Genomic DNA, 17,752 nt, shown 5'->3' on the forward strand with positions numbered 1-17,752 from the left:
TTTTAAAATCAAAGTTTAAAAACATACATAGGAACAACTTTTAGTCAGTTTTGTGCAACTGTATAGATTGAAACTTGATCATCATTTTCCAACCTGCATCCTATGTATTTCTTTTCAGACATCAGATAGTAAACATAGTAAAACAAAGCAAAAAGGATGCACATTTTCTTTAGAACCTTTTTGAAAATATTTTCTAGCATCTTCATTCATAAAGGAAAGTTTAAGTACATCTAATAAAAATAACATAAACTTTAACCCTGAAAATGAAGGATCTAGTAAATCTCCATAACCAATGATGATGTTTCTTATTCCAAAAAACATCATATATCCATTCATAACTGTTATTTCCAGAACAAGCCAGAGAAAAACAAACATTTCTTTAGACAGCTCCATAAAAGAGTGCGTTTCAAATGCATTAAATTTAAAACTTCCTAATAACAAGGAGGATCCCTGGTTACAGATCCCATAAGTAAAGTTCCCTGAACACGTTTAGATAGATGTTTCTGGCTAACAAACTTCAAGCAATGCATCCCTGCATCACAGAGAAGTACTAGAAATAATTCTGAAACTAGTACTAGAAATGAGGAGCCAGATGGAGCACCCAAGCTGCAGCCGCCATGGAAGCGAACAACCCTTTCCCCTCAGCGACGCTTATCAACCCAGACACAGCGCTGGGGCTGCACAGCCTCTAGTTCCAGATCAACTTTTTCAGTTACTTGATTAGCTCATAAATTTCTTAATTGCAGGCTACTGCAGGGCATTGCAAGAGCAAAAGGAAGAAAATTCCTTCTAAGAATTTGGAAATCGTATGATGAAAGAAGGCAAGTTTGTTCTGACTGTAACTACTATTGGTAGATAAAGCTGACGTGGAGCTTTAAAGAGGTTACAGGAGACTGCTTTGGGCCAAAAGGTAAAAAATTCTTAAGAGGTGAAAGTTACTAAGTGCTTAAGAAAGACATTCTTACATTCTGCTTTGCTACGGACTGCTGCTAAGGTTTTGCTTCAGACAGATGAAGTTGTTCCTACAGGTTTATGAGTCATTAAGCCTAAACAGCCAAAAGAAAAACGCATTTGGTATTAGCAATTTTTGCTACAAACTGCCAAGGAATCTCATATGTTGAGAAAATCCTGTTCATGAAGTGCAAGTAATGGAGGTCTTCAACAAAGCTGAAAAGTAGATTTCCCTCAGATAATCAGTATGCCTAAACAGAGAGCCCCTTACAAAATGTCTATAGAAAACATTTAGGGACTTATTCATATGACGGGAGGTAAAAATTATTTGGCACATGAACTACACAACAATCTTTGTGACATATTTGATAGAGTCTGACTGGACTATGGAGAAGCCAAGCAGGGAAACTGGCCTGAGAAGAAACATTGGCCACTTAAGGTAAGCATGTTTTAATTATCTCGAAGGGAGGGTAAATCCAATTCTTTCAGGCACATGCAAACTCTGCTTGCAGTTGAAGCAGATAAAGGCTTGTCTCGCTCATTCCCCCAGACCGATCAGAAACTATCAGGATAGCATAAGGCCAATTCTATTTATACCAACATTAAGAAATGCTTATTAGATTAGACTTGTCATCATCAATTGCTTTAGGTAGGTGTCAGATCTTTGGAAGTTTGCCAAGTACAACTTTTTCATTAGATGCCATACTTAAAATAGGCTGCACTTCTGTTACACCTCAGTATTGCTCCTCTGCATAACAGAGTACTCTGGGCTACCATAGCGAGTCCTCCAGTTGTCCTGACAAAGACCACCTGGTGAAATCACTTGATGTTTACAGATGAGCTCACTAAACTAACAGGAGACAAGAGATGCAAGAGAAATATTTTTGTAAGCCAGGCCTATTAGGGAAAACATGTGCTAATATAGTCAAATAATGGACAAACAACTGAGCATGAACTCCCATTAGAATGCTGCTGCAAAACAAGATAACAGCAGATAGGATTACAGAAGAAATGCTTCCTCTCCATGCTGCATTACTGAGACCGGCAGTTAAATAAAAGAAACAGGCATGACATTCGTATATTATAACAGGCACTGAAAAGCTAGAAAGGCTGCACAAAGGGGAGAGGGAGAAAACTGGTATCATCATAACATGAGATTTGTAACCTTCAGCAAGACAGAATATGCTACTGATTTTCAAATGATGAGCAAAACCCAGAAAGAATGAACAACGATACTTCCAGTTAGCCTCAACAACTGCTAGACAGGTTCCTTCAAGTGAAGATAAGCACTGTGAAATTTTACATCCACAGACTTAATATCGTGTTTATCAGGTCTTCAATCCTACAGTATAGCTTGCATCCTCAGTAAGATAAAAAAAATCAGAGCTCCTCAACAATTCCTTCATCATCTTCAGTCCTTAAGATTACATGACAAATCCTAAAGCTCTCACAACTACTTCCCAGAAAAAGTATCTAGCTCCTCCTTCTAAGGTTGTAAAATACAAGGCAGTGACAAAGATGACTTCTGTCAGACTTCTATCTCCTGTCAAGGACAAATGGAATTCAAAGTTCATCCAGGAGTTTCTAACACAGACCTGTTAAACTCATGGATTATTAACACTTTGGTTGTCTTTCTAATACAATTGCATGGAGGGTAAATAACATTTTCTTCTCAAAACTAAAAAAAAAAAAAAAAAAAAAGCTTCTGTAGTACATAGGTATTAAAACAACTCCCGATCTTCTGTCAAAAGTTACCTGTTCTTACCTTTTACATTTAACTACCCACTCTTAATTGAAGTCAGCTAATCTGAAGGAGATATGAAACACAGTTTAGATGTGATGTGATTTTGCCTAGAAAGAAGTTATTCAGAATCCCTTGGATCTTGTTCACCTCAAAGAAGCTCTGAAGATGTTTCCAAAACAAATGCATAGCAGTGATTATGTGCAACTGCAGCTACTGAATTGCACAAAAAGATTAAAAGCATCCTCTTTTCTGTCTAGACAAGTATTTTATAAACTTTATGTCTACATACAGGCTAGAGCTGAAAGGAACATCTTATAAAGTGATGCTAAGAGCTAAAACTTGGGAATGTCTACACATAGAACTTCTGCTTGAAGTAGGTGGAGGTATACCTAAACCCTCTAATGATCTGATGGTTCATGCTTCAGGGGTGTTTTAAGTAACTTATAGTTAGAAGAAATTCAGTAGTAAAGAACCTAGGAGGAGTTTCAGGTGATTGCCATATTGAATTCTACCTAACTCATTTCTCTTCTAAGCACAGACTGGGTATTGAGAGTGAAAGAGGGGAAGAAAGAGGGTAGCATTCAGTCTGCTCCCAAGCAAGGAGCCAAATGAACTGAACAATTTTCTGTCTTTACTTGAGTACCAGTTTAAGAAAATTTGCCTTGCTACAGAGCTTCAAAGATCTCCTGACAAAAGAAGGACTTTGCTAGCATCTTAAGCTGCTCCATTGCATTTTACCTCATCTGAACATAGTCTGAAGAACATCTGCACTACCATCTAAGAACCACTAGCCTAGTTCCTCCAGTCACACCTGCTGTCTGCAGCTCTGCTGTTTGGGACCATTCATGGAAAGACACCTATAGTCTTCTCATGTAAATAAATCTCCTCTATAGGATGCAAAATTTTAAATCTTGTATGTGTTACTGGAATGGTAAGCAGGGCTGGAGGGTATCATCTAAACCAAATCATAGGCTTTGAATATTCATAGCCACATTAAGTTACCTATATAGGAATCAAAATAAGTTCCATCTGGTCTTTGGTCATATTAACTACGCTGATGCCAAACTGCCAGAATGCATACCTTTTTCATAGAAGAAAAGAAAAAAGAAAACAAAAAAAAGGTTTGCCCTTCCATCTCTCTACACTTACACAGGATCAGATATACGCAGACTGTAATCTGCAGAGCTCTCCCCAACATTCTTAGAAATAGATTCCAGTTTATCACACTGACATTTAGAATTTTTTCCAACTATTCAATCTCATCTGCTATAAATTGAACTAATTCCTTCTCATCAGCCAAAAAGAACAATCCCTTTAATAATCTTTTATATACTGTAGGCGACTCATACTTCCTCTCTTCCGCTGTTTTCTAAATTAAGTAACACCTGTCATGCATTGCACTTTCTAACCGCCTTCTCCTCTTGCCATTGTCCTACACACTTCTACATCTTTACATTTTGTGTCCAAAACTGGACACTGTATACAGCAGACACATCATGGGGCTCTGAGCAACCTGATCTAGTTGAAGATGTCCCTGCTCATTGCAGGAGGGTTGGACTAGATGACCTTTAAAGGTCCCTTCCAACCCAAATCATTCTATGATTCTATGATCAGCTGCAATGAATGAAGAACAGCAGTTAACTCTCAAACCACCTTTTCAGTTGAACTTCTATTCAACTTTTTGTTCAAATTCAACTTTTCTGTAATTAACTACAAAATGAGATTTAATTGTAAAGTTGTTGCACGCTTCCTTCTCCCACAGTCAGTCAGTAACTCCTCACTTTATGTCTATTTGATATGCCTGTTTTTTTTCTTTGGCAGCATTTCTATTTTCATTGACAGAGTAAAACACATACAAATAGAAAGAGATTATCAAACTCCTGATTTATTTATTACTAATGATGAGAGAACTGAAAGCAGATCAAGTTTACAGAGTCCAGACTGCTCTAGCTGGGAAATCAATTGAGGAAAAAAGACTACCCTGACAGTTAGGCACATTGATATAAATCAGACGCTAATCAAAAAACCCTACAACACTGTGTTTATAGTTTCATTTCAATGTAAAGACACACTTTCAGCCCTCCAGAAAAAGCATTCTGCAACAACAAAAGAGAAGTTGTCTGTGATGGAGCTAAGAGTGACAAACAACAAGGGAGATGCCAACATAGCTTAGAAAACTCTGTGAAGTAGCTAAGTCTCACAAGAAATGGACACCATTCAAAATGCGTTTTACATGAGATATCAAACCATCCTAATCTAAAACCACTTAAACTTTTTTTTTATACTATCCTCTTGGTGTATTATACTGTATTTCTACCTCTGCTGCTAACCCATCATCTGCCAGTAATGTGAACTCCTGTTAAAAGTATACACTGATTATTTATATGCTAATGAACCTAAAATCTCTTGCATTCTCTTTGTTAAACTATTTTATTAGTGTCATACATTACAAATGCACTGCAAACCCTTAGAGTGACAGAGCCATTCGCAGAGAAAGCACCAGAATTTTTTATGTAAATCTGATGTTGGTATCTGATATTAGATTACAAAGAAAAGAGGCAGTTTGTCTACAGTCAGAGCGAACGAGCACCAAAGAAATCCTAAACCGTAAATATTAAACTGGTAAGAGGTTGAACCAAATGTTCTTTTGCTATTTCAGGTATCTTTATAGGTGAAAAATCTTAGCCAAATACTCTAAAGATTTTAATTAAACTTTATTCTTATTTCAAAAAAGGATAAAACATCTCTGGCAGTCTCATGCTTCAGCCCCAGGCTGTCCTTTGCATTTCTCTCTGCATAATAAAGAATTCAGATGCCATGGGACCTCAGATTCACCTACAAAAGGCTGGGCTGAACAATATAGCCTTAGATTGTTTCTTCATTTTGGAGATTCACTCACACTATCACACATTGTGCAAGAACTCTTAATAGGCACTCAGTCATAAAACTGCAAGAATATCAATTTGGAAAGACAAAACAAAGTCTATACATTCCTACCATTAGGCAGGAAGAAGGAGACTTTTCTTGCACTATAACTGTCGTACAATAGAAGTGTCATGAACAGTCCTTGAGACCTAACAGATGCTTTGAGACTTTATTCAATCTTTCAAAGTGATAAAAATGGCTACATTGCAGTCACTTATGCTTCTTATGCTATAAGCAACAGAAATCCATTTCATTTATTTTGCAGATTACAGTAATTTATTACAATCTTCGTCATGTAAGTTACAGTGTCAGGAAAGGAAACTAGAAGATTTCATCAGTTTTGGTAAACGGCAAGGAAAATTATCATTCTACAACAAAAGCAATTCATCCTTTCTGAAAGTAAACTCCAGAGGTACAAAACCAAAACTATGTGTAGCATGTAAGCATACCTGCGGCTCAAAAAACTACATACAATTCTCAAACAAACAAACCAACCTACTCAAAAGGCAAATTTTGATTGAAAATTAAGACCTTTGAAATAGCCTTGACCTCAACACTTAGATAGTAATTATTAAAAATTTACCTATTGCATTCATTCTGTGAATCTTAAGGAACAATTATAATTGTCCCCTGTACCTCTATCATTTCAGAAGTATAAATTATCAAGTATTACATACATTATGTCAAAATTTCCCAAGAATGCATGTATATATGCATGTCATTTACCTGAAGCAACATGACAAAATAAATTCTGCATCTACTTCATCACTAAAAATCCCCTGTAACTGAAATAAGATGTCAAATATACTTTATTTTCCACTAATTCCCAACCAATACTGAAAAATGTGCTCTGCCAGTGTATAGGCTCATCACGTTAGGACCCACTGTGGAATGCACTATCATTCATGCTAAAAAGATGTTAATTTTGCTCCTCTTTCCCTTCCTTCATAACAAGTGGTATGCTTGTACACACTAGCAAGAACATTTTCAGCTAGTACTAAAGTTAACTGAAGAGGCGAAAAAAAAAACCAACCAAAAACCACAAAAAGGTTTGATACAATTTCAAGTCTGGCTCAGAGCTCATGAGGTTGAATTTTATTTTAGAGGAAAATAAACACTGAGATGAAGACCACTAGTCTTGCCATGAGGTAAAAATTAGATCATCTGCTCATACAATTGAATTAAAACAGGTAGTAGAGGTAGAAATAAATTATCAGCTGTATGAAATCCGATACAAAGAAAAAAGATTCTGGACATTAAGATAACTGATGATAACATAATTATCCAGTAATTTCCTAATTTATATGCAGTCCCTCCTTAAGCAAAGACGGGCGACAGTGTGCATACAACTCCTCCATAGAAATACCAGCATGCACAACCTGGTACCTCTGATGACTGCTCTTGTACCCTTTACCGTATATGCTCACTGGATGTTAGTTCATGAACAGAAGTAGGTAAAAAACAACGTGGTTTTAATAATATTTGTCTGTATTAAAGACTTTAATAACTTGGCAAGCATATTACCACCAAAGCACTAGGTGTACTTCATCATACTACTACTTTATATAATTACAAAACTACTCACAAGGATATAATGAAGAAGCTTTTCTTTGCTTAGCAATAAGAGCCAGATACTCACAAAGAAGGGTCTTGGACCAGATCTTTAAGGTTTATCCCACTACGATCCTCGGCAAGGTTCCTGAAGCAACTGTCACTCACTAAAAAAAATAGAAATAAAATTAAAACAAAACAAAACAAAAACAGAGAAACAAAAGAGGTGGAAATTTAAGAACAGAACGCAGTTCTTTTGATTAACCACAAACGCTTTTTGGTGTTGGGTGTAATTTGAATGTTCATATATAAAGTCTGATTTTCAGTGAGGTTTCATCTAATTTAAAGATAAGTCAACTCAATGGAAAGTGATAAACACTGTATCACAGCGTACGCTGAAACAATCAGTTTCAGCTGGTGTCCTCACTACTTCTCCACCTGTGGCTACAGGAAGTCTCAAACACAAACACTGGATGCGCAATTATACACAGATATCCATACACTTAACAGCAGAGTCTTTAATCGTGCACCGGTCAGTATTCTTCAGCTAATCAGAAACAGCGAGAGTTGCTATGTATTTAAATTCACAGTTGGTCACGGGTTAGCAAAGGTATTTAATATGAGCAATAGCCAAAACAAACAAGAGCAAAAATTTATTCAAACAGCTTATAAGTAACCTACAAAGTGCATGTAAAGCAGCTCGTTACTGTTGTAATTGAAATTACAACACAGTAAATTTCACAGAAGTTTAAAAGAGTATTAGTGTGCTTTCATTTTCTTCACTACATTAAAAAAAAAGGGGGGGGGGGGGGGGAACATGGACGGACGGACACAGGACACGACACGGATGACACGACATGATTTAAACCTGAAACTCCAAATCTGTTCTTTTGGCTATTTCTCTCAGCACATGTACCCCATTCCCACAAGTGGGCTCATTTCTCTTAAACAATGCCACGGTCAATTTGAGAGGTGGAAAAAAAGTAGTGGTACAAATGCTTTTAAAAAATCAGCATCAGTTCAAAGGAATTACAGTTATTTCTGACTACAGCAAACTTTCTGAAGGACACAGAGGTTGTGATATGGCAAAATCAGTGTAAGGATCAATTTGCCATAACTAGCAAGGTAATCTGCCAGATAGAAGAGAGCTTATGAAGAAATGCATTACTGCTCATCTTCCGACACAGAATACGGCCTTGCATTTGGTGAAAAGGGGATGCATTCAGAGTCACCTGCAAAAGCAAGTGTTCCTACTTCTTCCTCTCTAAATGCAAGATACTCTTTTTAATTTACATCCATAAGTATTCATGTGCATCACCAGCATCGAAAAAATGCAAATCATTCCCAAAATATGTTATTTTCACAGATTACAATACATACTGTGACAGACCTACCTAACACCCTGCAGAACTGCAAAACGTTTCTACTAGTACCCCTTGCTGCCAATGCATCTCACGAGCATGAAGCCTGTTAGTCTGCTGGGAAAGACAAGTACTGGAAGAAGTGGTCCTGGAAGAAGGGGCTGGGGTAGCTGACGGAACAGGTACTGGCCCCGGCTCTCACACAAAGCCTGACAGCTAACAGTATATGACAATAACAGCAGTATTTGTCAAGTGTTGATAACATTAAGTAGTTTACCCACTTTGCATCTCAACACTGTAATAGCCAGTTGATATCCTAAACTTCTTTTATCTGCCATCTCTGAAAATGCCACCTAACAGTTGCTTGTCACACATGATCCCCGAAAGCCAGGCAGTATATCACAAGGAGCCTCTTGTCTTTGAGGTAATTGCCACAGATCTTCAGTTTAAACAGCAGCTACTTCTGCTAAGAAAGTTCAGAACTCCTGGCTTGTTCCTCCCAAGACAATTTAATCGTCTCAATACTAAGCTGAAATGTACCTGTACTGAGTTCGCAAGAGCTACTACCTACCTTGCCAGGGGAAGCTCACCTTGAACACCCTGAGCCTTCAGAAATTTTTAATTTCCATGTACATCTATTGCACTGAACCCGAGACCACTGAATTTACAAAGTCTCTAACTCCTGAGCTACAAGGAGCAACTCCAAGAGCAGCAGACTTGCAAACAATCTACACTCTAGATTTTATGGGAGAAAAAAAATCCCAGCTAAGTTGATATTTGATAGTTTATATGTGCCTCTTGTCAAGTTTGGCAGCAAAACAGTAAACACAACATTTTACCTACTGTCTCGTCATAAATCCTACACTAGTGATGTATCGATGTGTCTCCTACGCCAACACTATACGTCATGAATAAAAACTATGGTCGATAATGTTTTTTCACTACTGACAAATCAAACATTTCTTAAGTATGTAATCTAAATATGCTGTATTTTTCTACTGTCTTCTCCAATCTCCTCATCGAAGGTAATCACAATTATAACTGAAGAAACTGTTCTGTGACTGCTCTAAAACTTTTTAAAAGCGAAAATGAAAAATAACAACGCAAAACTATTTTATCAATAAAACTGGCCATTATTTGTCTGTATAACTCATGAATTTTATTAAACAAAATGTGTTTGAAATACATGTTTAAAATGAAAGCCTAGATTTGCCAGAGACTGTCTTTGTCTTACTTGTCTCAACATAATTCTAATATTATAATACCCTTTTTATGAATGAAGTTGAAAACTGCAAACCTTCCCTCTGGTTAGCAGAGCTGGGCAATACAAGCTTTTGCTAAAAAGACTAACTCAACACCAGTCAAATATCTACAAACTTTGAAAAAGGTATCAATCTCATTCCCCCCCCCCCCCCCCCCCCGCCTTTTGTTTATTGTAGGAGAGTCAGAACACTGGGAAGCTGCAAATTTGCAAGCAAGCCTCTTCTTAGGTTACTGTTCTAGCCCAAATCAGAAAACATAAGATGCCTCAGATAAATGTGAAAAAATTCAAACACAGTTTTAACAACCAAGAATTCCAACAGGTTACAGAATCACAGAATCGTATAGGTTGGAAAAGACCTTTAAGATCATCAAGTCCAACCGTAAACCTAACACTACCAAGACCACCACTACACCATGTCCCTAAGCACCTCATCCAAACGTCTTAAATACTTCCAGGGATGGTGACTCCACCACTTCCCTGGGCAGCCTGTTCCAATGCTTAATAACCCCTTCTGTGAAGAAATTTTTCCTAATATCCAGTCTAAACCTCCCCTGGTGCAACTTGAGGCCATTTCCTCTTGTCCTATCACTTGTTACCTGGGAGAAGAGACCGACCCCCACCTCTCTACAACCTCCTTTCAGGTAGTTGTAGAGAGCGATAAGGTCTCCCCTCAGCCTCCTTTTCTCCGGGCTAAACAACCCCACTTCCCTCAGCCGCTCCTCATAAGACTTATGCTCTAGACTCTTCACCAGCTTCGTTGCCCTTCTTTGGACACGCACAGTTTAGTTATATTCAGCAAAATAAAATTTCTGAAAACTAACATTTGATTATAATTGCCAATTAAATTACTAGCGTTGATAGCAACAGGACAGCTTCCAGTGAGAGGAAATGATTCAGTGGAATGGGCTGGAGTAAGACCTCTTACAGGAAGACTTCGGTGCACTTTACTGACCTGCATACAAGCACAGCCATGCTCCCTCACATCCTTGCAAACTCTAGCCCACGAAAGAAAACAAATGTTCAGCAGTAAACACAGGGTGGAAGCAATCAAGCAGAGTAGGTACATTTCTCACAGCTTAGAAAACCATAAATCAACACTGCATGTATTTCAAAAAATTATATACTCTGGTTGAAATGCAAGCTATTTATTTTAAGCAGGGCATAGGGTGAAACTATGTTTGGTGGTATGGCAGAAAGATCAGGATGATCAATGGTGCTTTAAGGTTTGAGGGAAGAAAAGGCAGAAGAAAACCTTGCATCACAGCCACAAATTGTACTACATGCACAAAGGCCATGCCTAACTTCTTGTCTTTAAAGCACAACCAAGGGATACTTCTGCACAGGACATCTGTATGAACGCACTCCCCATGCAGGATTTTATTGTCTTGTTTCAAAATTTAATTTTTTTTTTTTAACCCCAAAAAAGTTTATAAAAGCTAGTATTTTAAGCAGTGTTGAGTGCATGGTTTATGGAGAGATACAGAATTGTTAGCTGCTCCCCTCTACTTATACACCAAGTGGCTGAGCCTCTGATCTGTATTACACCCTTGACATATAATTCCTTATAGACAAGGGGAATTACAACAAAAAAAGCTCCCTAAAACGCATTTGCTCCATGGAATATTGTACATACAATGACAGTCTATAAGGTACTAGAAATGGTTTTTAAGAAATTAAATATTGGCACAAATATCATGGGCATAGACTGAACCCACTCCTACTGTTAATGTATCAAAAGTGAAGAGGTTTTAGCAATAGCTCCAATTCTCCCAACATTTGTCCTACTTTCAGCTCCTGGTTTCTATTACTAATGTTCTGTTTCTGACCCCCATCTAGTCTTATGCCTAGGAAGTAACAGAGATGGGAAGCCAATAAGGGAATATGGTTCTCACCTGTCAATTACACAGCATAGAAAATTCCGTATGAAAAGGTTAAAATCAGCATTCACACTCTAATGTGCAAACATCCAGTTTACAACAGTTGTGAAGCTTTCCCACTTGGCATCTGTGAACTTCTAAATCTGTCCATATGATTTTTTTTCCTTTGCTTTCTTTAACAGAGTTTTAAATGAGACCATACTGAAGGAAAATGGATTATTAGCCTGTTGATTTCCAAAATGAGAAGTAGAAGAGAAGTTCTTCAACTCTGAAGGTATACTAATATTTTCTTCAAGTAGAGGCAGGATGTAGTCTGTTGTGAACTTCATCCTTTTTTTTTTTTTTTTTAATGTCCTACAAATTGAAAACAATATAGCCCTTTAAAACTGTCACTTAACCTCTTATCCCACCGAGTGTATTTCCAGTAAAAAAAAGCCCTCTTTAGATTAAAGCACTTCCAATTCTACAGCTGTTAATGGTCATTTTCATATCATATGCTTTAGAAAAAACACAATCATTACCCTCAAAAAATGAAGGGCAATCTATAGTTTGGTAAAGAAAATGAATAATAATGTTTACCTCCCCAATATCAAAATATGCAATTCCAGAAAACTGTAAACTACTATTACCTGCCAGATTTCCCTCTTGGTTCTCAGAATTCAGAACTGCTTTTAGACTAGTTGTGGTTACCTGTTGATAACAACCATCCTGATAACAAAAACGCTACACTCAGAAAGACAGTTATTAATATCTGTGATACACTATTACTTCGAAAATGGACTACTACAACATTGAACAGTATGCACTGAAGTATAAGATATCAATTTCTTACATTTTTGTTCTCTAGTGATAACATCTCCTAAGTTCACTTCATTTTCTCAGGACTTCGTCAGCTGTCTGTAGTATTTTTGGCACACTTGCCATAGCAGATTTCTCTCCTTTACCCCTCTTTTTTATAGGATCATTTATATGTTTAGGTTTTTATACCAGATTCACTCAGCAGCTGATAAATACAAAAATATTTAATACACTTGGGATGTTCTGGAAAGTACTGGTCTGGCATTCTAGTCTGGTTTTGCTTGCAGTAAAGCATTATTCAGAAGTCTCATTTCAGATTCAGGTGGTTCTGTTCCACACACTGCATGCAAATGTAGCAGGATTCAAGTATTTTGCTTTTATAGGCACAACCTTATACACACTGTAGCAAGCACCCACTTTTACCTATTGTAATTGTATATACTGTTGACTTCAAGACATAACAAACACTGATAAGGAAACTTAGGTTTTAGAATATAAGAAAGTAACAGATTTTTTTCTCAGACCTCAAAACATCTCTCTTCAAAAGCCTATTCTCCTGCAGACACAGAATTCCTGTCCTATAGGCATACTTTAAAGAAGGCAAAGGAATGGGATAGTGCCAGAATGTAAAGATTGATTCTCTTACATTAAAATGGTTTTAAGGTATTTTGCCTGTCCCCTGAACAGTAACATCAGAGACTAATATCCTACCTCTTTTCTCTGCTATTGCCGTAATTTTCAAGTGACTGCATGTCAACTAGAAAACATACATAAAACAGATGGCATATTACAGAAATCTTGTAGCACCTTCACCAGATCTATTACAAAAGACAGCAAATTAATTGTAAGAAGAGCACTTACACTATTTGCATATCTGCACACAAATTTCTCTGACATATTTACAGAATAAAAAGAACTACTAGTCTGCATGCAAATTGCAAATGTTTATAACTGCTAAGAAAATATGTTGTCTGTGACTAGCAGACATAATGCAGGCTGGTTTCCCAAGAACTTGTGATCTTTGTTCCCTAAATGCCATTCGCTATCACCATAATAAATCCAGATTCCCTTTGATACCCACACAAGGAAAAGAGCTAAAGCCAATACAAAGCTATGCATGTGAAAGCACCAGACAATACCAATCTGCCTTCTCCTCAGTTGGGGTAATAATCTGAGTCTCCTCTTTGCCTGGCTGCTAATTTTCACTTAATTTATAGATAACAGTATCCTTAAAAATTCTCTTTTTGTTACATTGCCATTACTTTTCTATTATCACTATTTTTCATATGTGGGTTGAACAGGTTTAAAAGGGGGGACCTGAAAGACCAATGGAAAGGCTGAAGGATGACACTGTCTATCTTTTGATCATGTAAGCCTTGTTTTCCCTAGGCAGATAATCTAAAAACCATTTTCAAAAATTGCAAGGCATCGATGGACACCAAATTTCAAGTTTCCTTCCCTTTTCTTTTCTATTTTAAACTTCATTCTGCTAAAAATGGACATAAGAGAATAAAATCATAAAATGGCAACACTTCCAGTTTTAACCCACAACTATTTAACAACAAAAATAGTTGCAGCACTTTACCATAGTTATTAATAGGTAGGTTGTGCAGTATCTGGGCAAGCATGTCACAGTGGAAACAATTTTAAAAATGGAGTTAAAGCACAGTGGTATTTACAGCATACAAATAAACAACACTCAAAGATTTGCTTAGGTGTGAGCAGGATCACGCAACAGAAAACATAACCACCCCCTCCACAGGTTCACGTATTCTGACCCGAGCGCTACGCAAAAAAAGTAACAAAACACTTTAATCTAAATGGACCATTAAAAGAGCTAAAACAGCCACATGAAGAGAGGAGTCTCTCTTTTATATGGATTGTATTTTTTCTTTTTTAAGTATAAACCTCATTAAATTACTGAAAAATAAGACTAACAAGTTCAAAACATTGTGCTGTTGAAATTATGATGTGCAGGATATGTAGTATCAGTGATAACGTAATACTTTTCCTCTAAGTCCAGATGCAAATTATTTTTTTACCCCATGAGAACAAAGAATTGCATTCCAAAAATAAGTAGGGCCTTTTTAAGTCAGTCCTATATCCTTTCCATTTACATAACCACTTAATTTCTGCTGCCAAAGAACATACCATGAACAGCAACAGTTGCAGAAAGTGAAAGTAGCTGAGAAGGTCCAGATCACATCACTGTTTGAGCTCACTTTCCTTTTTACCTTTGAAAAGCTTGTTATTAGAAATACAGAGGCCACGGTGCAACAGTTTGGAATGAATTACAGAATGGATCCATTGGTGGGAATTTTTATTGTAAGTAATGTGAAAATCTTATAGGAAAACAAAGGAAGACAAAGGCTGCTTCTGCAAGCTGCACATTAAGCCTGCAGATCAAAGAAAGCACACTGTTGAGATTAACCTGTTTGAGGTAAAAGAGCAAACCAGTAACTTCAACTTACTTAATAAAATTTATTTTCATTGAGCATTCAGAACTAGTCATAGTATCAAGACTAGCTGTAGTTTCAATTCACGTATTATAATTCACTCCCAAATATAAATTCTCAGCAGACAAGAGCAAGAACACATTTATTTTATTCCAGTTATTTCAATTCACCAAAATCCCATAAGTAGCCTCTTTTTCACCCACCAAGCAAGAGCGTTCTTGTGCTTTCTCTGCCACATCAGTAGCCACCAGTACAATGTATTTGTCCCTGTTTTCTCTGACCAGGTAAAGGCTGACACAGGACACAACCTATCAACTGCAACTTCATAGCTATGATTTTAAAGACAAGACTGCAGTGATTAGTTTGACTCCCTGTATACATCTGCCCCTCACACCTCATGAATGTTTCTGACATCTGCTTTGTTTTTCACACAGTTTTTGTCACATACTAAAATACAGGGAAATTCTAACTCTATTTTTTCAAGACAACAAAATTTAACATCGACCGTTAAGAACGTCCCACAGCAATCTCTTCAAACTGTATTTTACTGGATCTCAGAGCAGTGCAAATCTTCTCTCCCTTTCCCTCCAGATGAAGTGCTACTAAGTGCCAGAATGGTATCCTCAAAGATTGACAAAGAAGTACTACTACAAAAAAGGAGGTAATCTACTGGGAAAACAGGAGAAGAGAAAGGTTCATGTGACCTAGTGAAAAATGGAGTGATCATAAACCAGAAATACAATTTAGACATGTGAATCAATGATTTTTTTCCAGAAAACACAGGGAAGCAGTAATGCCACCTGTAAGCCAGATACAAAGAAGGGCTATTGCAATGATAAAGAAAAGTAAGACCTCTTAGAGGAGGTGAAAAGAGCTTTCTTGATTAGCTTAGCGAAAAGAAAGCATTAGATGGTTGCTGCTGGTGTGTTTATATAAATACACCAGCAAAATTAACATCAGAGGGAGAAGAGATAAAGAACAGTGTTGCACAAGAAAATAATTATGAGAAAATCATAAGAAATTGGGAGCAAATTTTCCAAGAGCTGGAGGGCTGAAACCTCACAAATAATCTTTCTATAAGAACAGTGAGGGCAAGGAAAGTGCACAGGCTGGTTCTCGACAGATTTAAGAATAGATTAAATGACACAGGAAATGTTCTTGAACACAGGAGGCCTTCTGTGCCACAGTTGCTAATGCTGTAAAATTTATGTTAGAGCTTCTTTGAAGGCTATGAACTTCTAAACCCTCCCAAGGTTTCTCACATTTTCTAACAGCAATTAAATGAGCCACTTTTTCTGTGTATCCATTAGTCTAGTGGGTTATGCCTCTTTCAAATGATTTATCATTTTAAATTTTACAATATTTGTGTGGCCTTAGGCTACAAATTCTGTACTGGGTTTTAATCTAATACTCTAACAAGCTTGAGTTTCAACTCAATCACATTGTCAGCGTGATCACTGCAGTGATCAGGTGAACTTCAGAATAAAAACATCAAGCCATTAAAGACATTCAAATCTTTGGAGATGTAGCATTATCAATACTTCTAATTGTTTGTACATGATAAAAAAATTAAATTTCTTGATGTTATGAATAATAAATGCTTGATGCAATGTTTCCAATGAAAAGTAACAAGAGTCCAAAGGAAATAAATAAGTTTGTGTTTTGTTTTTTTTTTCCCAACAAGTATTTCCAATAAGGAGTTTTTGTTGCACCTCCTTTCACTGTAAAACCATAAAAAATTATAGGATGGGAAGGAAAAGGATAGAAGGTAAGCAGATCTAAGAGAGAGGAAGAGAAGAGTTAAAACAACAACCAAGTATTTTTGAAGAGTAATACTTCCTTTTAGACTTCTCTGAAATTACTAGTTCGATCACAGGTTAGAACAGCTGTACTTACAACAGATGCTGAGAACCATTTCTTTAAAGGTCAGTCTTTACAAGGACGTCTTGATTTTCAGCTTTGCTTATTGCTTTAGGGGATGTCTGAGACGTTTTTCCATTACTCTAAAAAAATAATATTCTTATCCCTAATCTTAGTTTTCTTGTATTTTATTTAGTTCAGGAAAAGAACATATTTAGTTTCTTGGCTAACAACATCTGAAACAGTTCATAGCATCTTATACGGGCCCAGTTTAACAGCTTACATGGATTCTTGGTTGCAATGTACGCTAATCAAGTCTACAATCAATCTCAGCTAGATGCACTTTTAAATATGACAAAGTATGCCTATGCAAGATGTTAACACATTTCACATCTTATCTGTCAACTTGATTAAGAAACGCGAGCATCACAAGAAAAACTATACTCCACTTTCCTAATGACACATTCTATCTATAAACACTGCATTTCTTATGTAAACCCCACCAGTGATCCCTCCGTTTCCTCCATCCCCAAAACACAAACGTCTTACTATGGACATGTGAGCCCAGATTTGCATGATCAATTAATGGCAGGATTTAAGAAACCACACTTCACATTATGGCATGCAACACCCCTCTTTGCATTGCTGCACAGCTAAATGCATACAGACCACAGATAATCCTCCAGGACCAACCCACAGACCCCATGGCCTCAGTGTCCTGTCTTCCCTCTGCTCATGTCTCATACAGCCCCAGACACCAGAAATCAGGTAACTTGTCATCCTCAAGGAACTTGAGGTGTTTTCTGCACGGTTCAAGCCTGCCAAACTCTGTTAAAAGAAACCACCTCAAAAACACACAGTAAAAAAGGACAGGGAAAAAAAGCTACTTTGTTTGGTGTTATTCAGGTCATTGTCCAGCACCCAAAGTACCTAAAACTCTGTCGTAGCAGAAGGTGACAACTCCA

At 37.1% G+C, this 17,752-nt stretch overlaps 1 protein-coding gene across 8 annotated transcripts in view; it reads right to left on the minus strand.

Annotated features, from left to right (window-relative positions):
* Positions 1-17,752, minus strand: part of GPHN (gephyrin) — a 306,539-nt gene that overhangs the window by 205,351 nt on the left and 83,436 nt on the right. For all 8 annotated transcript variants that reach the window (XR_012775918.1, XM_075502985.1, XM_075502988.1 and 5 more), the window contains exon 2: positions 7,260-7,338. Coding sequence is in view for 6 of the 8 variants with exons in the window: in XM_075502985.1 (XP_075359100.1) it covers positions 7,260-7,338 (79 nt within the window). In the remaining 2 variants the exon portion in view is untranslated. The remainder of the gene's footprint in view (positions 1-7,259; positions 7,339-17,752) is intronic.

Source organism: Mycteria americana, chromosome 5, assembly GCF_035582795.1.
Source record: "Mycteria americana isolate JAX WOST 10 ecotype Jacksonville Zoo and Gardens chromosome 5, USCA_MyAme_1.0, whole genome shotgun sequence".
NCBI lineage: Eukaryota > Metazoa > Chordata > Aves > Ciconiiformes > Ciconiidae > Mycteria > Mycteria americana.